The sequence below is a fragment of the Argentina silus genome (genome assembly GCF_951799395.1).
Source record: "Argentina silus genome assembly, chromosome: 5".
In the NCBI taxonomy this organism is placed as follows: Eukaryota; Metazoa; Chordata; class Actinopteri; order Argentiniformes; family Argentinidae; genus Argentina; species Argentina silus.
In genome coordinates, this window is record NC_139659.1 from 9,407,795 (window position 1) to 9,433,268 (window position 25,474).

Below are 25,474 nucleotides of genomic sequence, written 5' to 3' on the forward strand. Positions count from 1 at the left end.
ACTAACTTCAGTTAACTTAGCCTCCGCTAACAAAAAAACCCAATGGGAGTGATAGGGGTTCATATGAAACCACTTAACAATACTGCTTGATTTTGTTGGTGGTAGTTATCATTCCAACCCAAAAAGGCCAACACTGCTTATTTACAAAAGTCACAGCGTTTAGTGATCATTAAACACAGTGACTTTTGCAAGGAAGCATCAACTTTTTCATGGGTTTGGGGTGTCATTATCACCATCAATCACCTGAATTACACTTAAAAAACAATTGTACTCCACTGGAAAACGCATTGGAACACCCTATTGGAGACCGCACTTCCATACCCCAATAGAGGGGTGTGGCCACTGTGGAACATCACTCTGTCTATCTGTCTCTTTATGGGCATGTGTGTGTGTGTGTGTGGTGGGGGGGGGGTTCTTGGAATGTAACATCCAATGAAATTGTAAGCACATTCTTACATCGCTCTGTCCAGGTTCAATCAAAGCCTAGCCCCTTTTTTCCAGACAATGTATCTCAGACATGTGTCATCGTCATATTGGCATTCTGAGGTGGAGACCCAAATAAAAGACCCAGTGTGACCCAATGTTCCTCAAACACAAAATAAAAATTGTATTGAGCCTGAGAAAGCTCCTCCCTCAACCCCGCACTGTTGCTTTTCATTTTCATCCTTGAGTTGTTCACAGAAGCTAGCTATTTAGTTAGAAGTTCGCAATGGAGATGTCCAATGGAGATGTCCACAGTCTAAAAACAAAAAACTTTACATTTTTCCATTTCAAAACAGGTGTGCTTGCTTGTGATATCTGATTGGTGCTACGATCTGTCAGTAATTTAATTTTGAACACCAACAGCCCACCCACTTCTGACTGGTCAGTAACCATTGAACAAGCTGTGTTGAGTGTTGCGCATGCACTCAGAGTCTGTCGTCGAGAGACTAATCAAATCCAGATAGGCTAATCTAAAATTCTCCAGACCTCTAAAGAAGGCTCAACAACATGATTTGGAGGTACGGTTACGCAAGACTATTTATTTAGTGATAAGGGTCCAAAATATGTGGCCAAATCACCTCAAAGTCACTTCCAAGTCAGAGTTCATTTAAGTTGATTTGGCCACACATTTTGACAGTCGTTTACTCCTGTCTTCAAAACAAAGTTCAAATGTTCAAGCATCTGCAAACTACATAACATTGTAAAACCATCACAAAACTGTGGAAGGCATGGAAGCTTCTGCAATTTAGCTGTTTATTAGGCAGTTGTGTGTACAAATGATTTTAAACACTGTCCATTGAAATTTATATTGGTCATTCTAGTAGTAGGGTCCCTTTACACACCAAATAAAAATAAAACAATGTTTCTTTAAAGCAGTTAAGACAGATACAACAACATAATTCTTCTGCAAATAGTCCCCTCATTTTACACTCCCACTCAAAAGGAGAAAACCACTCACTACTTGTGCAACACACAACATCACAAACCACTTTTTCCAAACAATCCTCATAATTCAGCATATGCACAATTTGGACTTGCGTCTGTCATTAAAAACTAAAAAGGTTTGTGGTCCAACTTTATACTTCAATGACCATTTGGTCAAGAAAGAAATGAGACGTTGCGGTCACATATCCATTCATACTGTGAGATCATCAGACCAGAACCAGCCCCACACAATATTGAGGATATCTCTTTTTACTGATATAAAACTGATCAACAGTACAGATAATGATAAGGCAGCCAACAAAATGACAGACACTATTTAAGACTGATCAAGAACAGACTTGTCTGGATGGGTATAATGACATTGAAGGAGGAAAACATTATAATCAATACCTACTTTCAATAAAAATTAAAATAAAACACTTTCCCCAGGGGCACATGACTATAGGGCAAATATGTAAACTTACATCCAGAGTCACCTTCTGAGGGAATGTGGGTAGCCAGAAACAGATACAATTTCGAGCCAGAAAACATTTTTGATTTATTTCCTTGTCCTGAGCCCTCAATTCAATTGGCATGTTCAAACGGAATCTGGGAAAATCCTGTTAAAAGGCATTTTACTCAGCCAACACATGCATTTAGATTTAAGAATATATGTTCTCCTCTACCTTATGATTCATCTCTCTAAGATTAATAAAACCTTTCAATTCAGTAAGTTACCATGTGTATGAGAACTCTTTTTACTGTCATGGTAAAGAACCCTTGCTTGAAGAGAGTGAGGATACATTTGTGAGGTGTGAGGACAGACAATCAAGTGTATCAGAATAACCGTGATTAAAGTAAAAAAAAAAAATGATATTGATATTTTGAAAAAAAGCAGTAAAGGAATAAAATGTCATCCAGCAATATAGTCATACATAAATGCAAAAAATTATAATCTTTTAGTCCATAATCCTTATTTCAATAATCTACAATCCCCATTTAAAGCACTGATAAATATATCCAAATGCATTTTTTATTCTTTATATATAAAAATGTAGGGGACAGACAAATCCAAACAAACATTTTTTCTTTTTTTTTTCTTTTTTTACAATAATGACAAAACCATGAGTAATCTATTCTTTTAAAACGCAATTAAATTCACAAAAAAATAGCAAAACAAAATTCTGACTCCTTTTTTCCCCTGACACGAGAGAAAGATACAGGGTTCATTGCACTTCCTCTGAGTCAAATGGGCATTGTTGGCATGACAACCCTCAATATCGCCATTGCAGTTCCCTGAAAGGTCTGCAACGGTTCTCAGATCTGTAAGTGAGAGCAGAGCAGCGAAGAGAAGAGAAAACTGTGCAAAAGTGCCTCCTGCATCTATCACCTCGGCCACCCAACCCCCCCCAAACCTGAACCTTTCTGCAGGCAAAAACTTGCTTATGTTTTCTCTACGGAAAAAAAGGACAGCAATGCTCACTGAGTACAGTACAGCAAATTCAGTGTATCACTCAGGCTTCTATATGTAGGGGGTGGGACGTGATTCGGGGGTGGGGGGTGGGGGGAATTGTCGGCTAATAATAATGATCATGAAAATGTAAAACCATCTCTAAAATATCATTCTGTCTGACTATAAAGTGGCTTGATAATTGTCTTTCACCTTTGCCTAACCCCCTCCCTCAGACAACCCCCTCCACCGGCCTCATGTTCGCCCCCCAGTCAGTGGAGGGTGCGAACCTGCATCAGTGCCATGGAACAACCAGCTCATCCTTGGTGGGGATGAATTGAGCCATGAATCGGTTGCATGCTTATTGCTATAAAGACACTCAGAGAGAAAAAAGGCTAATGACTGATTGCGAGCTATCGTGCAAGTAGCTTGATGAGATTGGCGCACATCTCGAAGAACTCTATGGTGTGGCTGCCGGGCCGGGGGTACGTCGTCAGGTCCCCTCCCGTGGAGTCGACAGAGGAGGTCAGTGAGGAGGCTAGGGAGCCCTCTGAGACTTTGGTGGGGGGCACGGGGACGGGGATAGCGTCCCCTTTTGCCTCACTCCCCTCTGCGTCGCTCTTAATGGCCATGCGGGGGGGGAGGTTACCCACTGAGCCAGAGCGGTGAGGTGTGGCTGTCCCAGATTTAGCCTCTAACATATCATCTGAAACACAGAGAGACAGAGAGAAACGTTAACATACAGACTAATAGGATGGACTAATAGGTAAATATACAAATACTGTACATGCACAACGTAAAAAAACACAAAAGCTATCAGTCATGAGAACAGTCACTTAGGATACACTTGTAAGCAGGGCGATACCACGTATTGACTGAGAAATGGGAGTATTTCCCAAGGCACTGTTTTGACATACCGTCTATGCTACGAAAGTCAAGGAGGTAGGTCCTGCTGTCCACCTGATAGAGCTGAAGGCTCATCTTGGTCTGCATCCCTGTGATTGGGTTCTTCCTCCGCACACGCAGGTAGTATGGGTTCACAACCTGCCAATCAAAACAAGGGGATTATACATCCAAATGATCCTGTAGAGGTGGGCCTAGTATGTTGCTGAATATACAGCATAGAATAAAAAAAATAAAAAAAAGGGATAGCTCATTGTTTCATGCTCCCGTGGTTATCTAAAACGTGAATATCTTCATCTGATGTCGAAATGTTAACAAATCAGACAATTTGTTTTTATTCACAACCAGGCAAACAACAAAAGCAATGAGTCTGGTGACTCATCTGTGGAGTCTAGGCCAAAGGGTCAACACTCACGGTGAAATTCACTGTTTACAGTGGATAGTTGTTTTTACAACTGGATCCGAGTTGCCTCACCATATCAGTTTTACTACTGTGTATCCAAAGACATACACACATAAATAGCTACATATCAGGGCAAGAGGAAAAACAGGAAACTGAGCATTTCCCTTTGAAATTGCACCCTCTCATTTTCGAAAAGAGATAACAAAAAAAATGTGAGACAGCTGATACATTCTTCAAGTCTTGAGGTTGTATACTAAAAATAGCCCAAGGGCTGATGGGAAGGCAACCTTCCATTCCCAGTCAGGTAGAACTATAACTGAGTCGGTGCACACCATGCAGAAAAGGGAAAAAGGAGGGTAAAAAAACAATTAACCCAGTTAATGTTTACAGACAGGTTTTACCCTTCACATTGTCCAATCCCAAAATCAACCTTTGGCTCCTACTCCTTGCTACCTCTTGACAGCACTTTATAGATCTGGGAGGACTGGGTGGCAAACTCAACCTAGCCTACCAGAGGGCTAGGTTGAGTGAGTTTTACTTACTTACATAGATAACTACACGATTTACTTATTATCAATGAATCTCGTATTTTATTTGGTTTGTTAGCGTTTAGTATACATTTTGGACGAGTCTAGTTAGCCAGTTAGCTTGGCTAGGAAGGATGGAGAACGGTCATGGATTTGACTCCTTCAGCTCCTTATTCGACTTTCAAGAAATGGATACAGATTCAAGCATATCTTTCACTCCTGGTCCCCGGTCCCACTCCCCCCCCCCTCCCCCCAACCCTGTCCTCACCTTCCACTCGTAGTCCAGCTGCTTCATGGCGCGGCACACCTCAGACATGATGTCGTTGGGCCTGCTCTGGCTGCGGATGCCCAGGTGCCACTTGGCCCTCCTCACGCCCTGGTGCTTGGACTTCTGGGGGTTCAGCTCATCCAACGTGTGGCGAGGCCTGGGAGGAGTCTCGGCCACAAGGAAGGGTGCCATGCGCTCTGGGTGGGGCTTAATGCTGGCGGAGGCCACTGCAGAGGCCGACAGGTGCTGGTCATCCACAAAGGAGTCTGGCGGGCTAGAGGCCAGGTAGAAATCCTTGGCCTCGCTCATGATGCGGCGGTTGTCGATGATGAGGTGGTAGGCCACGGCCAGCGGGTCCTGGTGGTTGCGGCTGTACAGGACGGTCAGAACCTCCTCCTCGGTGCACTCAAACTTTTCACACACCTCCTTCAGGGCCTCGTCGTCAATCATGTTGTTGCTGTAGGAGGGGTCCTCCGGGAACAGGTACTTAGGGAGCTCCTCTTTGAACCATGCGTCTTCTCTGTGGGAAGGCCAGACAGAGTTCTTAACAGGCTGACAAGAAGACTCAGGGTGGGGCTCAAATCCATTTCAATTCTAGAGATACAAATCTTCTACTGTCAATTGCTTTTTTTTTTCCTAAATTGATTGAATTGAGATGGAGTTAAGCCCAACCCTGTCAATAATGTGGTTGGACCAACCAGATAACGTGCAGCACATTGTTAGATTAGTAAGGCTTATTATAGTTGATCTCCAGTCCTCACCGGATCTCTTTGATGGTGGCTCTCTTCATGGGATCCACCTGCAGCATGTGCTTAAGGAGGCTTATCACTGAGGGGTTCAGATACTGGGGCGTGAAGAAGATCCCATCACAGATCTTCTTGAAGAGCGTTGGCACGTGGTCGTCGTCGAAGGGGAGCGTCCCACACAGGAGAGCATACAGGATCACCCCACTGCTCCATATGTCCACCTCCGGACCAGCATATAGCCTGGGACGGATGCCAAGGAGAAAAGACAAACTGTTATTGACATCAACCAAGTGTTCAGTGATACCTTTGACTGTATGATTGTGAATATAGTGTAACAAAGAGTGCTATTAATAGTGCCTTGAACCAAGGACCAGCAATCTCTTTTAATCTCTTTTTAAACAGGATCTAAGCAAAAATGTGCAATGGAATGAATAGCCGACGAAATAACAACCTCTTCTGTAAAGAGGTTTTAGCACATTTCTAAACCTCTAACATTTGCAATGTTTGAGCAGAGATGAGGGGAAAAGAAAAACACTACCTTCCTAATAATATGTGCCATTTAGCTGACGCTTTTATCCAAAGCGACTTACATTGTTGAATGCATACATTTTTCAGTATATATGGTCCCAGCGGGAATCGAACCCACATCCCAAGCATTGTTAGCACCACGCTCTAGCAACTGAGCCACAGATATTCTATTATATATTCTATTATATACACTCACTGAACACTTTATTAGAAACACCTGTACACCTTCTCATGGTGGAGGTGGTGTAATAGTGTGGGGAATGTTTTCTTGGCACACTTTGGGCCCGTTAATGCCAATCAATCATCGCTTGAATGCCACAGCCTATTTGAGTATTGTTGCTGACCATGTGCATCCCTTCATGGCCACATGAAGGGATGCTAATGGATACTTCCAGCATGATAATGCACCATGTCACAAAGCAAAAGTTGTCTCAAACTGGTTTCATGAACATGACAATGAGTTCAGTGTTCTTCTGTGGCGTTCCTAGTCACCGGATCTGAATCCAATAGAACACCTTTGGGATGTGGTAGAACAGGAGATTCACAGCTTGAAAGTGCACCTGAAAAATCTGCATGAATTGCGTGATGCAATCATGTCATCATGGACCAGAATCTCAAAGGAATGTTTCCAACATCTTGTGGAATCAATGCCAGGAAGAACTGAGGCTGCTTTGAGAGCAAAGGGAGGCCCTACCCAGTATTAGTATAGTGTTCCTAATAAAGTGCTCGGTGAGTGTATATTACCTTCCTGAGATGACTTCAGGAGCAGCATAGTTTGGAGAACCGCAACTCGTCCGCAGAAACTCTCCGTCTGACATCATGTTTGACAGACCTACAGAGAGAATGGTTGGTTACATTTTGGTGCAGTACAAGAATTCCCAGAATGTTTTCCCTCCTACCCACAGCCAACTGTCCCTGATTGAATAATAGAGAACTCTTGTTCTTGCATTTTGACATTTTTGACATTTAGCAGATGTTTTTATCCAAAGCGACTTACAACAAGTACATTTGTCTGAAGTAAGTGAATCATCGATCAGTCATCATAAGAACAAATATATGCTAGGACCAGGTGCCATTGGCAGTCACAATGCTAGAAGGAAGGATTACTTTCTATTTGTATTTATTATTAACAGTAGAGGAACTGTACAGAGGGGTAGTGGGGGGTGAAGAGGTCTTGATTGCATGTTGGTGCAGTAGAAGAATTCCCACATAGCATGTTACCCCCTCCTTCCCTCAGCCAACTGAACTGTGTCCCCGATTGAATAATAGATAACTCTTGTTCTCTCCTTAATATGTCCCTGCTCATTCTGTTAAGCCTGGTTGCCCAACAACATCCTGTCTCCACTGTCTCTTTATATCTCCATGAATGTTTTGGCAGTTAAGTTTCCTGATGCTTTTTTGGCTTAATAACCAGGTTCAAGACCGTATGGCACTATCATGCAAAACACCAGCTACCCACTCATTACAAGACTAATAACACCTCCACTAGAGTGTACAAGTTTAAATCATACAGGAAGTTCCTGTTGGGTGTCCATCTGACTCACCGAAGTCTGCAATCTTGGCATTCATCTGTGCGTCCAGCAGGACGTTCTCAGGCTTGAGGTCGCGGTGCACCACCATATGTCTGTGGCAGTAGTCCACCGCCGAGATGATCTGCTGGAATAGACGCCGACTTTCCTTCTCGTCCAACTGTTACCATAAACACACACACAAAAAGTGTATTTGTTTAATCATATATATCTATATATATATACACAGTAACTATTGGGACTCCGACATACATTTATGTAATGTGAAGAGAGGGTTGGCCCTGAGAAGGTGCATGCTCTAACGTGCCTTTTGAAACCACCATTACACTACATCAGTCCCCTGTGGTAAGTAAGGTAATTAACTGATTAGGATCCAGATGAATCCAAGCCTTTGCACAACACACTTCGTGGAAATAATAGACCGAGATTAAAAGGACTTCTGTTATATAATACTGAAATTTCCACAAAGCCTGCATTTACCTCCGGTGTATAATACAGTCTGTCATCTTCTCAGTGTTGTTGCATTACCTTTCCATTTTTGCAGATGTAGTCAAAGAGCTCTCCTCCTGAGACATACTCCATCACCATGAAGATATCTGTAGGGGTGCTGATCACCTGGTACCTGAGAACAAACAACCGTGTCAAACAAACAACCCACCAATCACCAGAGAAAACAGTGTGTGTGTGTGTGTGTGTGTGTGTGTGTGTGTGTGTGTGTCCACGTTTTGGTCTTCGAGTTGTGATTTGGACCTGCAGCACAATAAACATGCTGAGCTATATTTCTGTTATACCACACCAAAACAAAACAGCAAATTGTGATCAAATCAAAAGATTCAGGCCAAGAGAAGTTTTTTGAGGTATCGACTCATAAGTGATTAATTGATCCTAGATGCAAATATCACTTGCAGCACAACTCCCTTGTCGGCCATTGAATTACATTTTCCTACAGTCCTAAAACACTTAATTACAAAAAATATGCCTACTACACTGAAACAAACATCCTTCAACAAACTAGATTTCTTCATTCCTGAGTCCATGCATGTCCCTTAAACAGTAGCTGTCTATCGAAAAAAAATGTTGCAGCACAGGACCAGTCATTAAGTGGGTGTTTCCGTGGAAATGGGAGACTATGCCTGTGTTGATGCAAGGCAAGCTACAGAAACGTTTTAATCATAACTCAACACTGAGTGAAGAAATCAGAGGATACAGGCTAGCCTATGTGAAGTTCAAAGTTGGATCGGTCCCAAAGTCTCCAAAAATCACAATCTTGTGAAAATATTTCTACTGGCCTCTGAGGACAAGACATCAGTGAATGAGCAGGGGAAAGGACAGCTTCCTCATTCTTGAGCAGCATTTTGAAATGTTTTTGTGCTTTAAAGAGTGAAGTGGAAACATTTTGGTTTATTCACAGGGGATCAAATCCCAGGAAATGCCCCCAACCATACAGTGATGTTCAGACAACTCACAGATGAGGACTGCTTTAAAATGAGTTAGGGGTGATTTAATAACAGCTAGGATTTGTCATTAAGTGAATACCGCCTAAAAACATTCGTTGACCCTTCATGACCATTTAGTTCAGAAAGATGAACCATGAATAGGTTGGATTTACAGACAGGCTGCACTTGTTCTGACTTAAGAGCGGTTGAGTGAAGGACAGACAGACAGAGAGGGGGGAGGGGGTTAAAGGAAAAAGAGAGGATCAGAGATAGCAAGATAGATGTACTCTAAACACAATATTAAAACACTAAAATAACTCTGAGTGGCACTAATGTAGCAGTGGGGGGGATTATGGAGCACCGGGCAGTGTAATCTAGGACTTACAGTTTAATTATATGGGGATGCCTGAAAAGCTTGAGGTTCTGGATCTCCCTGCGGATTTTGCCCACCACATCCAGACTGCGGATCTTCTGCCTGTTCAGGATCTTCACGGCCACTTGGTGCTTGGTCAACTCATGCTGGCCCACTACAGGAGAAAGGGCAAGGGGCAAGAGTCAACAAAATAGCCATAGCCTACTAACAGTAGCAAAACTCTCATAACAGATACAATGAGTTCCTAGTTTGGCAAAACAAGTGACATTGCACAGGATGCAGTACTACAACCTTGAAAGTATCATCATTCACGTCTGTCTCATTATGTTTTGACTTTGAACCAGAAGTACAAACATGCAAACTTGCAATGACAACACACAACCATGAAATACAGCCATGTAACGCACAAGAAGTGAAAATAAGGTGGTTGAGAGAGGGAGAATCACAAAGACAATCACAGAGGGAAGGAGTTGGAGGGAGATGAGAGCAAATAGTTCTTATTGATTTAACTGTTATGTTGGTGGTAATGTATTAACCAAGCAGCCAGTCACCTAGAACGTAATGAGTCATTGAGTAAATTGTCAGGGCCATATCTGCAGCCAGCACTGAATTACTAGACCACTTGGGTGAAGAGGGGTCCAGTACAGGAGGACGGACATTAAGTTCATAGTTGGTGGCTTGAAAGGAATTTAGCTGTCAAATCCCATCAATAAAATAAATTGGTATGCTTGGAGTTCAGTGAGAATTGGTTTGGGTTACTAGCCAAGGTTTGGGCATCATCACATTTGAAAACGTGACAGGGAGCCTAATAACAAACAACAACAACTGACTAGCTGGCTAGTTAGCTGACTAGGTACTTAAGTTTGGAATAAGCGTGAGGCAGAGTTGTTACTGTCTGACTGTGAGAGCTTATCATCCTTAGTTTTAGCTTCGCTTCCTGGTTAGGCTGTGAGCACTAAACTTGAACTTATTTGTGCAACAGCTGATGTTTAGCTATATAACGAACTCCCAGACTGAGCAACGTGTATACACAACATATGTACACATATCATGGATATAGCTAGCTAATGTTAGCTGTTTTTATTCGCTACTTTGCAAGCACACTCTTCAATACGTCTCTTACAACCAGTGAGCGAGATGGCTAGTTAGCCAACAAGTGTTAGCAAGCTAACTGCACGGGTAGCAGAAAACCATCTCCATCCTTGTCTCGTGTCCCGCCCCAATTCGCGACCGAAAAAAGCCACGACACTTACCTTTTACTTTTCCGAATGTTCCAACTCCAAGCGTGTCCCCAATAATATAATGTCCAATCTTAACTCTGCCTTCATGTTTCTGTTTATCCGTCGCCATCTTCCCGCAGTGGCCTTCGCTAGCTAGCTGCTGCGGGCAGACGGAGCTGTCTGGCAAGAGAGTGGGGGAGCACCGCTGAGAGCCAATGAGGAAAAAACACTTCCGGGGTTAGTGACATGGGTTTTCAAAGTAAAAGTAAAACGTTTATGACAGATGACTGTATGAAGGGCTACATACAATTGTGCAATACAGTGTATTATAACAACCCATTGCCTTTCATATTCATTGTATTACTCTGCATATAAATGGTTATAATAGGATGACATCTTCACCCCCTCTGACCCCAGTCAGCCTGAATGTGAATACTGGACACTTCAAAACGGAGACTGAATGAAAATACGTTTCAGTGGTAGTAGTAGTAGAGCAACCCCAAGATAATGTCCAGAGCCAGACCTCTCGCCTTATTTACTTTCTTCAGTGCTAATTATTTGTTTAGCCTGTCCTTATCTTTCCTTTGATGTGCTGCCTTTGTACCAGTAAGTTGCCACCAGCAGATGACACTGTTTCAAATATCACAAAAAGGTGTTATGCAGACAAGAGAACTGTTAGACACTACTGACATTGTGCTTAGGTAAAACTATAATTATTCTAACCTTGGGTTAGCTCCCATGTAGCTCATAAGCTATCCGTATTGTAATGTCCGATGTGAAACTAATACATAGAAAGTGGGAGTGAGTAGGTTCAAGTATACAGTGCATTCAGATCCCTTCCCTTTTTCCACATTTTGTTATGTTACAGTCTTATTATAAAATGGATTCAATTCATTTTCCCTCCTCATCAATCTACACACAATACCCCATAATGACAAAGCCAAAACAGGTTTAGAAATGATTGCTAATTTATTAAAAAATAAAAAACTGAAATATCACATTTACATAAGTATTCAGACCCTTTACTCAGTTCTTTGTTGAAGCACCTTTGGCAGTGACTACAGCCTCAAGTCTTATTGGGTATGACGCTACAAGCTTGGCACACCTGTATTTGGGGAGTTTCTCCCATTCTTCTCTGCAGATCCTCTCAAGCTCTGTCAGGTTGGATGGGGAGCGTCGGTGCACAGCTATTTTCAGGTCTCTCCAGAGATGTTCGATCGAGTTCAAGTCCGGGCTCTGGCTGAGCCACTCAAGGACATTCAGAGACAGGAGCCACTCCTGCATTGTTTTGGCTGTGTGCTTAGGGTTGTTGTCCTGTTGGAAGGTGAACCTTCGCCCCAGTCTGAGATCCTGAGTGCTCTGGAGCAAGTTCTCATCAAGGAACTTCCTCTCTGTACTTTGCGCCGTTCATCTTTCCCTCGATCCTGACTAGACTCCCTGTCCCTGAAAAACATCCCCACAGCATGATGCTGCCACCACCATGCTTCACCGTAGGGATGGTATTGGCCAGGTGATGAGCGGTGCCTGGTTTCCTCCAGACGTGACGCTTGGCATTCAGGCTAAAGAGTTCAATCTTGGTTTCATCAGACCAGAGAATCTTGTTTCTCATGGTCTGAGGGTCCTTTTGGAAAACCACTCTACCATAAAGGCCTGATTGGTGGAGTGCTGCAGATGGTTGTCCTTCTGGAAGGTTCTTCCATCTCCACAGAGGAACTCTGGAGCTCTGTCAGAGTGACCATTGGGTTCTTGGTCACCTCCCTGACGATGGCTCTACTCCCCCTATTGCTCAGTTTGGCCGGGCGGCCAGCTCTAGGAAGAGTCTTGGTGGTTCCAAACATCTTCCATTTAAGAATGATGGAGGCTACTGTGTTCTTGGGGACCTTCAATACTGCAGACATTTTTTTGTACCCTTCCCCAGGTCTGTACCTCGAAACAACCCTGTCTCGGAGGTCTACGGACAATTCCTTCAACCTCATGGCCTGGTTTTTGTTCTGACATGCACTGTCAACTGTGGGATCTTATATAGACAGGTGTGTGTCGTTCCAAATCATATCCAATCAATTGAATTTACCACAGGTGGACTCCAATCAAGTTGTAGAAACATCTCAAGGATGATCAATGGAAACAGGATGCACCTGAGCTCAATTTCGAGTGTCATAGCAAAGGGTCTGAATACTTATGTAAATGTTATATTTCAGTTTTTTATTATTAATAAATTAGCAAACATTTCTAAAAAACTGTTTTTGCTTTGTCATTATGGGGTATTGGATGTAGATTGATGAGGAAAAAAAATAATTAAACCCATTTTTGAATAAGGCTGTAACATAACAAAATGTGGAAAAAGTGAAGGGGTCTAAATACTGTATCTATGCACTGTATCTATTACATCTGTGAGCTACAGTACCAGTAGATGTCACTGTATTTGCAGAGATAAGAGTGCTGTGGAGAGAGAGAGAGAGAGAGAGAGAGAGACAAAGAGGGAGAGAGAGAGAGAGAGAGAGAGAGGGTAGAATAAAGGTCATGGTCACATAGATAAGCCTCAGGCAGGACTACGGTGATTGTTTCATGCATCACTTCTTTTCCAGCCTGGGACTAGTACCAGGAAGAAAAACAACAGTCTTTGCTACTACTAACATCTATGAAGGAAAGCAACTGGGGGGAGTCAGGAGCAGCAAAGTGGACTGGAAAAACCTAGAACTCAATCCCCACCAATTGCTCATCCTAATCCCAAAATGACATGAGTGATTATACAAATCATCCCACATCCTGGTTGTGTCACAAGATTTGACCATGAGAATGAATGGTGCTGAAACAGCAGATATGAATATGAAGCAGAGTGAAATTCAAGGCATCAATTGTAAGAATGAGGGAGCCATTGTATTCCATTGTATTAGCTGAAGGACTTCCTCCCTACCTTCCTGCTGCCTCCCTGACGCTCTGTGCCTGATTATGCTTTGAAGCTCATTAGCTCCAAGCCCTAGATTAGACAGACCTCAGAGAGAGAAAAAGATGGAACAAGTATGTTGAGAATCTGGATGTTGCTTGCACACCACACAGCAGGGCACCTGACAGGGAATCAGCCAGAGTAGACCAGGCTTCAACCAGACATGCACCATTGATGTTTGAAAGGGTTTGAAGCATGTAACCTACACCAGATGACAGTCTACTAGAAACTAGCTATAGGCTACGCAGTACATGTGTGCTAGTCATGCTAATCTATAGAATGTGGTTGTTGGAGTTTGGCCTTTTGGGGAACTAACAAAGACAGATTAATGTCAGGCTTTACCCCATTTAGTCCCTTCCACTTTACAAGAGCATCAGGACCAGAGTTAGCATCATGTGAGGAACATTTTATGTGTATGAACTCAGATACCATCCCTGACTCCTAATGAAGTAACTCAGTCAGGGCTTTTTCCACTGTGGTAGAACAAGCCCCTGGCAGTTCTTTGCATGGGTGCATTGATGGAGTTGCGATTATCATTATAATTGCAGATGTGCTTATGGTGCGTAGGGTCCCACCAGACTTGCTAGTTAGTGTGCTCATTAGCGTCCTCCCTCTGTATTGTGTATCCTCCTCCTCCACAGCCTCCCTATTCCTAAACACAACTTCTCTTATGCAATAGCAAGGCATGCCAAATGTCCCACTAAAACGCTCTCACATGCATCTGTGTATACAGTAGCCTAAGGCATCTGAAAAAACATTAATTTGTGAACATAGAATGTGTATGTATGGAACTGGTAATGGAGAGGACTGTGTTGAGATGAGATTGAGTGCAGTGTTTAGCCTGTGGATGTGAGAAATGGGGATGCAGCTCTTTGTCCTTCCATTGGTCTTTGCTGGTGGCCCAGAAAGGGTCTCACTGCTCTTGTTTTATACATGCTGCCTCTCACTGTCAAGAGACAATAGGCTTTGACTGTGGAAACAGAGCTCAATCCTTCAAGGCTACGCTTATTTAAATGTATGAAATACTGTACACACATGCTTAACAGTATTACAGTGCCTGCATCTAATGCTATTATATGGAAATTATTCTCTTTGCTATACCATGACCATAATTAGAATAAGCCAATGCTAGAAAAGAGGCCATTAAATACACTGTAACAGTGCATATATGTTAACAAGCTTGAACCTTCAGGTTTAAGCTAGTTATAGTAACTAGCTTGAACCTGAAATGTTGCTAATACTATATTGTTCCCATGTAGCATTGCATTGTTTCTGGATTTATTTTTTCCCTCATATATATATATATATATATACACACACAACCATATGTGTGGGCTTTACGCTGTCATAAACTGTAGTTCACACAACAAATCACCAAATGACACATTATGCCAGTGTAACAGTACAAACTTTAATTCCTTTGGTGTTCGAAAAAAAACAAAAAAACAAAACATGTGCATTTGACAGGTGATGGAAAATAACACTAAAAGACCTCCACTAGTCAAAATACTGAGAACAAAATTACATAAATGACATTGTATGAAAAATGTACTACTATGAAATTAATACTACAGCTACCATTTCATATTCCATGTTTAGAATGAGTTAAAAGGAAAAAAATAATGAATAGAAAAACAATGCTGTGGCACAGATTACAGAATTTACTGGGAGATGAACCCGGCCTGAGGGGGGATGGTGGGCTAGTTAAAGAAACGTGTGAACAGAATGAGGACACCAAATAGATATGAATGAATTAGAAAAGAACAACAAGACAATGGTAAGACATGACAAGACTAAGATAAAAAACATCTAAAAAGGAAAAGATGCATATCAACACAAATGTGAATGTTACGCCGATGAGATAGAAATTAAAACGCAAGACATTGCATCACTATGGAGACCCGGGTTGAGTTTCCCCAAAACGTTCCTAGCACTAGGATAAGATCATCATTTGTCCACAGTCTACAATGGACTTCAGATGATCTTAGTCAGACAGGGAGATGTGGGACACTGGCAGGAACAGTATCTCTTTTACATCACACCATAAATAAAGAGCAATATCTGAGATATTTTTTCTAAAGTAAACTAAAGAAGGAACATGATCTGAGCCTAACCAATAAACAAACACCTTGTATTATACTATCTTCCCAAATACCATACAACATGATACATTTCAGGAGGGAGTAGCCTAAAACCAAACATTCCCCCTCCTTGCCTTCAACTGCATGTCTTTCTGAGTTCTACCCACATGGTCAGGCACTTGGAAAGAATGTGATTTCATACTAACACACTGGAAATCTTTTGAGTATTGTACTTGTGCCTTAAAACCAATCACAACACGATGTGCCAAATTCCAGAGAACTCGACCCACCCAATTTACCCTACTCCTTTAGGTTGAGGGAGTGAGCCTTCAAGGCGCTGCGCAGAATCACTGATCTATAAATCACTTGCTGTAACAAATAACCACTGATTATGTGATCAATATCAGCAAATCTGTGCAGTGCCTTGCTGTGGCAAATCCAAGTCCTAACTCCATCCCACCTATACACTGGAGGAATGGGGGCGGGCCTTAATTTCTCACATTTGATCTTAACTGAGACAATGACCAAGCCTAGCCTGGCAAGAATCCATGTGACATACTTGAGAACTGTGTAAAAGGTCTTGAAAAACTGTGCTCTTTTTTTCCCTTGTGCTTCGTCAACAGCATGCTACTTTCACACGATGAAAATATGAAATCTAAAATAGGAACTGGGACATTTGGGGAGGGGAGGAGAGTGAAATGAGGCAGATCAGGGTCGAGAATAAGATAAGGGATTTGGGTTTCCCTTAAACAGGTCAAAGCAAAAAAGCAGTTTTCCCTTAAAGCTTAACCACAAACCCTCACTACAGTTATACTGAATTCATTAAGCTGATTACATTTGTAAGACTACTGATGCTACATTTAAATCATGAATAAACAGGACCACAGGACCATTTCATAGCAGGTGAGTTGTGAACTCAATCTTCCCAGTAACAGACTACACTTTCACATACACACAGGATTTTACAAAATGGTCTTCTCAACACAACACTTTGCTCATATTCACAAAACGACTCAATTCCACGGTTATCGCAAGGGTTATGTAGTGTCAACGCTAATTAAAAATACTTAATTTCTCACTATCATCAATATAAATATATACATGTATGTTTTTCATAAAAAAGCTAATCTGCCTTTATTTTTTCACAGCAAATATATATATATATAGATAAAGAGATTCTTCCTTCTCTTCTTCCACACATTTGAATGGAGGAGACCCCATGCTCTCAGACGTATGAGGTTGTGTTATCGTCCTGAGATGGGGCTCTTGATAAGGCTATGTACACATGTCCACGGAGAGGGCTGGGGCCCTGATGTGGGGCCCGAAGATGGTCCCTACGCCCCTTCACGAGTCTACAGGCTGCCCTCCCTTGGTCTATGGCAGGCTGGAAATGTCCCGTTTGGGAGGATGCCCGTCCGGCTTACAGGTAGCAGCAGTAGCACCGTTAGCCTTGTCCTCGAAGATCATCACCCTGGAGGGAGGAAGAGAAGGGGGAAGGGTCAGTGTTGATCTGTAAACAAACGTAAAGCTACATCATGGCTGCCTCCCAGGGTTACGCTAGTAGACCTGTAGTGGAAGTACTGTACATTGCACAACAAGGCACATTAGAAGAGAGGATGGTTTTAAGCAGTATGCCGCACGCACACACACACACCAGAGAATGGAAACACACCCACTCCCAAGCACACACACACCAGAGAATGGAAACACACCCACTCCCAAGCACGCATGCCAATTCACACAAACCCCTCTACAACAAACAAAGTAGCCTGACGACACAACTGCCTGGGATACTCTCTAAATCACTAAAGACCAACACAACATGTATTTATCGACCCTTGCTTAACAGTTAGCTTTAAGGTGCATTGGTTGAGTGGTGTGTGTGTGTGTGTGTGTGTGCGTGCACATGGTGTGAATCTGTACAGGATTTGGAACATGCACCAAGGGAATGGTGAACGAGGTCGAGACACTGCCAAGTGTGCAATGCCTCTATTCAGAGCGCCTCGGTGCTGGGCAGGATTTAAGATGGCTGCCCGGTTCACACCGTGTCGTTCACTAACGAGTGGCCAGAGAGGCCGATCAGCAAAGGGCATCCTGCTGAGTTTAACAAGGGGCCTACGTCAGTAAACCGGACACTGATCTACAGAGACAGAGAAGTGGAGGGGGACGGGAAGGGGGGAGGGATGAGGATTCTAACGCCAAACTTGAATGGAGGGAATGGGAATGGGGCCAGACAAAGGGAGAAGAGCGAGGGCAAATAAATAAACAGCAGAGAAACGAAGGAGAGAGAGAGAGAGAGAGAACAACAGAGCAGGAGGGAGACCAAGGGGGAGAAACTAGAGTGAGAGAATAAATGAGGCAATGGTTGGTCAACGAATGGAGGAGAGGAAAATGAAGGGAGAGAGTGAGAGAAGGTGAGGGAGAGAGTGAGAGAAGGTGAGGGAGAGAGTGAGAGAAGGTGAGGCAGAGATGAACATAGAAAAGTGAGGGAGACTGACAGGTCTATTTAGAGCGAACAAGCGTCTTTACTTTCCTTTTTAGGTTAACCTCTGCAAAGCTCCAATAAGCCCTTAAGGAGCACTGATCCCCATGGAGACGAAACCGGCGCTCAGCCACTCAAATGCTGGCGCATGCCTCCATGGCAACCACTCCCATTCTGTTCCTGACTACATTACCCAGAGTTCCAGTGGCAGGGCCCAAGCAGCTTCTGCTGTACCTCTCTGATTGTGGGTACTGTATGCTTTTAGGTAACCTTCTGACAGTATGGCAGCACCATGTTTTGACGTAGTTCCCGGGTTTATCAGGTTGGCTGGTTTTCATAAGCAAAAGAGTCTGTGTGATTTTTAACACTTAGCCAATGGTCTACTATTGTTTCCTCAAAGAAAGATGGGGAAAGGGGAAGAATATTTAACTGCACATGATTTACTCTACATCTCCCCTGAATTTATAAACACAGTTTTAGAATGTAAACCAAGACTTGAGAAAAGTTTATGTTAAGGTCTGTTTAACTACTGGATCCAAACCTCGGACAAACAAAATGCTGTTTGTGTGTGTTACTGTGTGTGTGTTTGTACGTGCATGTGTTGGCCCTGGTGTGTATTTAGTCTGGCACTCACACGGCAAACCCAGGAAACAAAAAGGCCTCAACTTGGCCTCACAAACTGGCCATTTGGGGTGACCGACCCAAATTATTGCCCTGTAATTACAGCAAAATCAATTGTCCCTCTGCCAAAAACTCTGAATAACAGTGTACTATAGCTGCTGTTCTGTCCTCAGCCCCCACTTCTCTCTCTCCAACTCTCCCTCTGTCCCAGGAGAAGAACAACAGAATACAAGAGAGCCGTTGTAGATCAACTTGGAAGATGGCCAAACTGATGCATACATTAAAAGGCTGAAGTGAGCAAGGTTTTGAAAGGGGGGGGTTCTCGAATCACTCAGACAGATAAAAACAGGCAGCAGCATTTACAATGCATCTAATTCACTCTGAATGGAGGGAAAGTTGTCCGCTGCACATGGACGACAGCATCTATGCCAAGTCAAGTGGCGTGGCGGACCGTCAGGAGCTTTTCAGATTTCAGATTCAGCCATTTTTCTCATGGCCAGATAATACGACGATATTCCTCCTCCCTACAGCCCAGTCTTGAACTGTGATCCAGTAGGAATGGGCTACAGCAGCCTGCCATCTTCCTATAGTTTGAAGTGAGGCTATTCCCCATAGTTTCTGTTCAGTATAGTCGCGTCAGCTGGTGGTGTGCTGCCACGGTCATTCCCAGACAGGTCCTAGTACTGCTCCCTATATCTACACTGCTCTGCACTGACCGCACTCATCCCCATCTACCGCGTCAAGAGGAGGCGTATCCTCACATCAACCTGGTGACATCAACTCAATTTGAACCATGTTCATCTCCCTGCAGGTCACAAAAGGTTCAACAAAAGTTCAAATACATAACTAGGCTACGCCATCAGGTTAAATTAAGAGAGAAAGAGGGCAAGAAGGAGAGAGAGAGAGAAGACTGTAGAAAGAGAGGAAAGGAGCAGTGGAAAGAGGGAGAAAAGTACAGTTTCATCCGATGATTAGTGTATTTGAGATTATAAGGAGATTTGTCTGGCTAAGGGTCTGGGGGTGCTTAGCCCAGTAGAGCTGACATGCTATAGCAAACACACTGACCACTGACCAGCCCTCAGCTCTCAGCCCAAACCTCTGGGACAGGTTTAAAGGGCTTACACATGCTGAACTAACCCCCTTAAAAACGCTACCGAGCCTCTCTTACATATTTCCTTTTCCTCTTGACTGTAGGCTATTTCCCTTGACAGTGTTGAACTAAAGTTAATTTTGCTTTTGGGGCATCGCCTTCCCAAGTTTTGGGAAGCACTCACAATGATCTGCCATATGTCCGAGCTCATGTCATTTATGGGCTTTGTTACCATGGAGACAAAATGCCCATGGTGAGTGGTGAGTAATGACATCACCGGTCATCCCCAACCCCCTGCTTATGGATAACAACTGGCTGACACAGCAGACGGTGATGGGCTCAAGTACACACTGCCACTGAAAAAATATACACCCACATAGAGGAAATACAACAGATGTCCATGATGCATGACACAACACAAAGCACATATGGGCAACAGGTGTCAATGACACACACACACACACACACACACACACACACACACACACACACTCACAGCTTGAGGACGGCCGAACGCTTGCCCAGCATCATCTTGACAAAGTCTCTGTAGTTGATGGTGTTACTGCTGCCCTCAGTGACCTCTGCAATCATCTTCTTCATCTCCAGGTGAGTCTTGGGAACCCCCAGCTTCTCCATCATCCTCTTCAGACCCATCATATCTGAGAACAAACCCAGGAATAGTCAGTCAGACAAACACGCCCGCCCCCCACACACACACTGCAGTCTTAACTACAGCACAGCATATAGCATGGCATACATTAGAGGCTAACACTTTAGCTACAGCTGTAGGGTATAGGGTTACAAACACCGCACAGCGGTAAAATGAGACTTGTTTTGACTGAAGTACTGTTGAGCACCTGGTGGTTAAGTGTCAGCCATCAGGCTACTTACCAATCTCTCCCTGCTCATTCAGGTCAAACTCTGCATATTTGTCTGCCAAACAAAAACAACACAAATCTGCATTAGTTTACAGTTGACTCAAGGGAATGCTGACTCACTAACACCCAACAGAGACTCTCACACATAAACAACACCCCCTACACCCGACATCTCCGCATGCGCACGCACACACACACACACACACACACACCAGGTGTGTCTGGCAGGCAAGGGTCAGTTGAAAAGCATTTTGAAAGGGAGAGGAGGAGAGGTGCACAATGGGGGGCCACGTCTGTGGCCATAGCAACCAGACCACTGTGACTGACAAGTCATCTGGGAACAGTGGGTCCAGCCTGGATTCACAACAGACACTAGGCTTCTTAAATAAACCCTTTTTTCATACCAAATTTGGACTATTCACACCTCAATACGCAACAATGGCGCGAAACTGGCGGCATTGTTGTGAGGTGTGAATGGGGTGAAAGAGTTCAATAGGCTAGGTCTAGAGCTGGAATAACTTCGGATAGCAAGGTTGACACAATATCAGTAGATTACAAAACTAGTACAGTGCAGTTGCTACTCTCTGATAAGCTTGAGAGCATTAACCGTCCTCTTGGCTGGCTGCAACGATGTTCATTCTATCACTCCTCTCTCTCTCTCTCTCCTCTGAGGATCTCTTTAGTTAGTCAGATTGCTGGATTAGGCTTGGCTGTTTCCCCTGTCACAATGGAACCTCTGTTGGAGTGAGAGAGAGAGAGAGAGAGAGGCCTTGAGCTGTGGAATTGTGTCACTGTGTGAACCCTGGGGGGTGGGGCGGGGTGGGACAATGCTGACCCTGTTCATGAACTTTGGGCGGATTGGGCCTTTACCCACACAGGGTCCTGCCTGAACCCAAGTCTGAGTGGGTGTCTTGTCATGAAGCAGTCTGTCAATCATCCACACTCACTGATAATCTCAACTCAACAACAAGTGCCTTCTTCCTCTCTGTCTGCCAGTCTCCTACATTCCTTCATGTTCTCATGTTCCAAAGGTGAGTTGAGCAAGTGATCTTAGAGCCCTTCTCTCTTCTCCTCCTCCTCCCCCCCCCCTTTCACCCTGTCTTCTCCTATTTCTCTCAGATGTCCACAGTGTGTGCAGATAAGCAAAGACAGACAAATACTCTCTCTCTCTCTCTCTCTCTCTCTCTCTCTCTCAGGAGTTTTGCTCGGACACACATGCGTCAGTCACACAGCCACATTCCAGACCTGGGGACCTTTGGGACCTACACTAAGAGAGAGTGGGATGCTCCCAGGCAAGGCCGCTGTCATTCATTCCCAAAACAATAACATTTCTGGAGCAGTAGTAACTGCTGCACTCTTTCGCTCTGTAAATACTTTCATAAAAGTATTATTAGTCCACATTATTATTAGTAACATTTCTTATCGTGCTTATAGAACTTATATGTTACACAATATGTTATATAAGCAGTATAAGAAATGCTGTGCTGAGTAGATAGTTCTTAGTGCTCTGCTCCAAACCTCCCCAGACCACAGAGCAGAAGACAAGTGAGAGTTAAAGCAGACAGGGAAGCAGCTCTGAAGCACAGACACCAATCAGCAGAGAGATGCACGCAAGTGGCAAAGTTCAGGGGTCACAGAGACCATGACACCATGGGGAGACGCAGAGAAAGAAGCAGAAAGACAGCCGTCATCTCAGAGACGACATGGGACCCGTCTGTTTATGCACCACTTCCTGTACTTACGAATATGACAATTATGGCACTAGGAATGTATGTAGGGCTCCTATGATATGTTTATAATCCGTCTTAGAACTAACACACACACACACACACACACACACACACACACACACACACACACAGGACAGTAATATCAGAGGAATCTGGAGGAGTCTTTGTAGGTAATCTCTCATTCTCCATGCTGTGGTTTTGGCCTTAATCTGCTCCTGGTTGCTATGTTATTCTACTCCCTAAAACCACATGTTCTCCCAAAGCCCTGCTGCATATTATAAAAACAAGAAGAGGGACCTAGCACATTCCTGCAAGGCCACTGTGGACCATACATTCCCACTCAAACATGACACAAAATAAAAATCAAAACAGACACACGAACAAGTAGACACCATGCAAACACATAACCATTGACAGACACAAGAATGGAAATATGGTATTTACATCGCCACAAACTCATCAGCATATGGTACCACATTCCCTGAGGCAAATTTTAAACATTCACTAACACACACACACGCATCCCTCTTTGACTCTGTGCTGAAGAGGGAAACTAATATAAAGAATTGTGGGCAGGTCTTCTAGGAAGAATTCCTTACTTTTAAAGGCATCCAATTTATCCGGCAAGTCCTCCTCATCCCGGTATTTCTGATCTTCCATGAATTCCTACAGAGGAGAGAGGAAAGAGGAAAACAAAGGTTGGAAGCCCATCAGAGAAACCCCCTTCCTTAAAATACATGGCATCTATGCGCCGGGAGAGGCCTTCAGATAAAGTTCTACAAAACCCCTCGACTCAGAAGCTAGTTTCAATAGCCAAAGCCTGCTGTGTTTTTCACACTTCAATGAGAGGTTTCAGTATAGTATCTGAAAGAGGTTTCTATGGTGTCAGAAACTTGAGCTAACTACAGTGCAATCAATGACGACCTCAAGTGATAAAAATAAAATAAAAAAAAGATCTAACATAAAATGGGACACTCCACAAGGCTGTGTAGGAGGAGGCTGCAAATGCCTCGAGGAATCCTAATGAAAACATAATGGAGCAATCTGCCATGTGGGACAGAACCATTATGCCTCTAGGGGTTGTAAATGATCTGACTGTGCTATAGGGATCATTAAACAACTAGAACATCAGAATACTCTGATACCTGAGTCAGTAAAGGCCGACTTTCTGCAATGTGACTCAGGTGTTGTCAAGGGAGAGAGGAAGAGACTGTTGATGCCTGAGGGGTCTTGGGTGAGAGAATGCATGTGTGGCGTGTATCTTAAGGTGGATGTGAGAATCAGCATTACAGGCTCTCTCTCAAGGACAGCATGATTCCATGGGTCTGACTCATCACTGCAACACTAAAAAGACAAAAAAGAAATGTCCATTCCATTCCTTTCTTTCCTTCTTTCTCTCTCTCTCTCTCTCACACACGGACACACATATTACAAGACAATCTCTGATAATGACTGCCTATAAAAAGTAGGCCTCAAAATGGATGAAAATGGAATCACTTAAGTGTTCATCTGCTGAACACCCCTCAGCTGAGTGGTAGTGACGACAACGCCCCTGCATTTAACACAAGCAAATGCCAAAAATAGGATTTCATTTACAATAGATCAGGTGTATTCCTGGCTTGTCCATTTACACATAGGCATGGCAGGAGAGTATTGTTGAAAAAGCTCAGAAGCCCTGATGCTGCTGACTGCCCGCGACCTGATTTTCTCAGCTCTTCTAGGTTTTCATGTGACCAGAGCGGACTTGACAGGCTGCCCGCTGAGAGAGAGAGAGAGAGAGAGAGCTGTGGGAACAGCCGCGGAGGCTGCAGCTCAAATGCCGCGCGCCTGTTCCAGCCCTCTCTGTGCTAACCCCGACACAAAGGGCTCATTCATGCCGCCGCCCAGACACCTGTTTCCCGTCTAAACGCAAGGGATAACAGTCTCCAAGAGGAGACAGAAGGACCAAACAGCATCGAGTAGGCATATTTTGCAGACATGAGTCTAAAACAAGGGGGAACAGCGAGTAGGATAAACAGCTAGTCTAAGTTATGGCGCGATTTGACATTGATCCATTATAGTCAGAGCAAGAGACACTCCCTGACCCCAAAAGACAACTGTGAGGACGGACAGGCATGCAACAAGTGTCTACCGCCTTCCTCACGATAATGAGGCAAAAATAACTGGGTCGTTTGAATTACTTCCCCTACAGGAGGACTAGGAGCAGTAACCTTTTGAATTTTAATGAACTGGCACGTTCATAGTCAGGTGTGAGAAGATAGACACCGACCCACCCAGCAATTATCACGCGTCCTACCAGCAAAACCTCGTTGACACAGCTAGTGGTAGCGCTACGCGTGTAATGAAACAAGCCAGGGTCAAGGCCAAGTAACGCTATACATTATTCCCCTACAAATCGAGCTGATAATAATGCACGTAAAACGAAAATATAGGCCTATGTTTCATTCACATCACACCCAAGATAACGTACCTTATTTATTTCCTCACATCTCTCCCGTTGTTGGGCTTTTAATACTCCAAATGCTTTCCCTCCTGCAAGAGGAAAATAGCTCGTTAGCCTAATTTCATCATCTACTGTTGAGGTAGCTTAGCTAGCTAGCACCCTTGCATGATACTCCATTGGAAAGTGTGGTTAGCTAGCATTCCAATGGGCCGGTCGACAATGTGAAGAAGACATCAAATGTTACCCATGAAGATAACCCCCCCCCAAAAATGTCCCTACTAGTTATTTATAATTACCTTGAAGATTCTGGTTCGAAGGCATTGTGGAATATATTTGTGATATGGAATGATAGAGAAGGATAATCGGCGGACTGTGAGGTTGCAGCAGTCTTCTTCCCTGCGCGGGGTATGGCTGT

The 25,474-nt window shown here is 43.6% G+C and overlaps 3 protein-coding genes across 3 annotated transcripts in view; 1 reads left to right on the forward strand and 2 right to left on the reverse strand.

Moving 5' to 3' along the window:
• The window catches only part of ptger4b (prostaglandin E receptor 4 (subtype EP4) b), a 164,012-nt gene that overhangs the window by 21,062 nt on the left and 117,476 nt on the right, over nucleotides 1–25,474 (forward strand). The gene's annotated exons all lie outside the window — the stretch shown is intronic.
• prkaa1 (protein kinase, AMP-activated, alpha 1 catalytic subunit) lies at nucleotides 1,224–10,956 on the reverse strand. The gene is made up of 9 exons (XM_083669725.1): nucleotides 10,824–10,956; nucleotides 9,583–9,724; nucleotides 8,290–8,383; nucleotides 7,777–7,921; nucleotides 6,977–7,064; nucleotides 5,720–5,944; nucleotides 4,959–5,478; nucleotides 3,775–3,901; nucleotides 1,224–3,563 (listed from the first exon to the last, which is right to left on the reverse strand). The coding sequence occupies exons 1-9, from the start codon at nucleotides 10,918–10,920 to the stop codon at nucleotides 3,271–3,273; spliced, it is 1,731 nt and encodes a 576-aa protein (XP_083525851.1). The 5' UTR covers nucleotides 10,921–10,956; the 3' UTR covers nucleotides 1,224–3,270.
• Nucleotides 17,096–25,463, reverse strand: aif1l (allograft inflammatory factor 1-like). The gene is made up of 6 exons (XM_083670717.1): nucleotides 25,356–25,463; nucleotides 25,087–25,148; nucleotides 23,216–23,282; nucleotides 20,900–20,941; nucleotides 20,505–20,667; nucleotides 17,096–17,286 (listed from the first exon to the last, which is right to left on the reverse strand). The coding sequence occupies exons 1-6, from the start codon at nucleotides 25,378–25,380 to the stop codon at nucleotides 17,190–17,192; spliced, it is 456 nt and encodes a 151-aa protein (XP_083526843.1). The 5' UTR covers nucleotides 25,381–25,463; the 3' UTR covers nucleotides 17,096–17,189.

Bases quoted from the DNA above. Each gene is read 5' to 3' on its own strand.
- prkaa1 (XM_083669725.1), bottom strand. From the start codon at position 10,920: ATGGCGACGGATAAACAGAAACATGAAGGCAGAGTTAAGATTGGACAT. The intron at 7,065-7,776 runs GTGAGTCAGATG...TTCTCTCTGTAG, and splicing joins TGCCAAGATTGCAGACTTCG to GTCTGTCAAACATGATGTCA. The intron at 5,945-6,976 runs GTAATATACACT...CATCCGTCCCAG, and splicing joins CCTGAAGTCATCTCAGGAAG to GCTATATGCTGGTCCGGAGG.
- aif1l (XM_083670717.1), bottom strand. From the start codon at position 25,380: ATGCCTTCGAACCAGAATCTTCAAG. The intron at 23,283-25,086 runs GTACGTTATCTT...TCTCCTCTGTAG, and splicing joins GATGTGAGGAAATAAATAAG to GAATTCATGGAAGATCAGAA. The intron at 17,287-20,504 runs GTGAGTGTGTGT...TCCTCCCTCCAG, and splicing joins CGTTCGGCCGTCCTCAAGCT to GGTGATGATCTTCGAGGACA.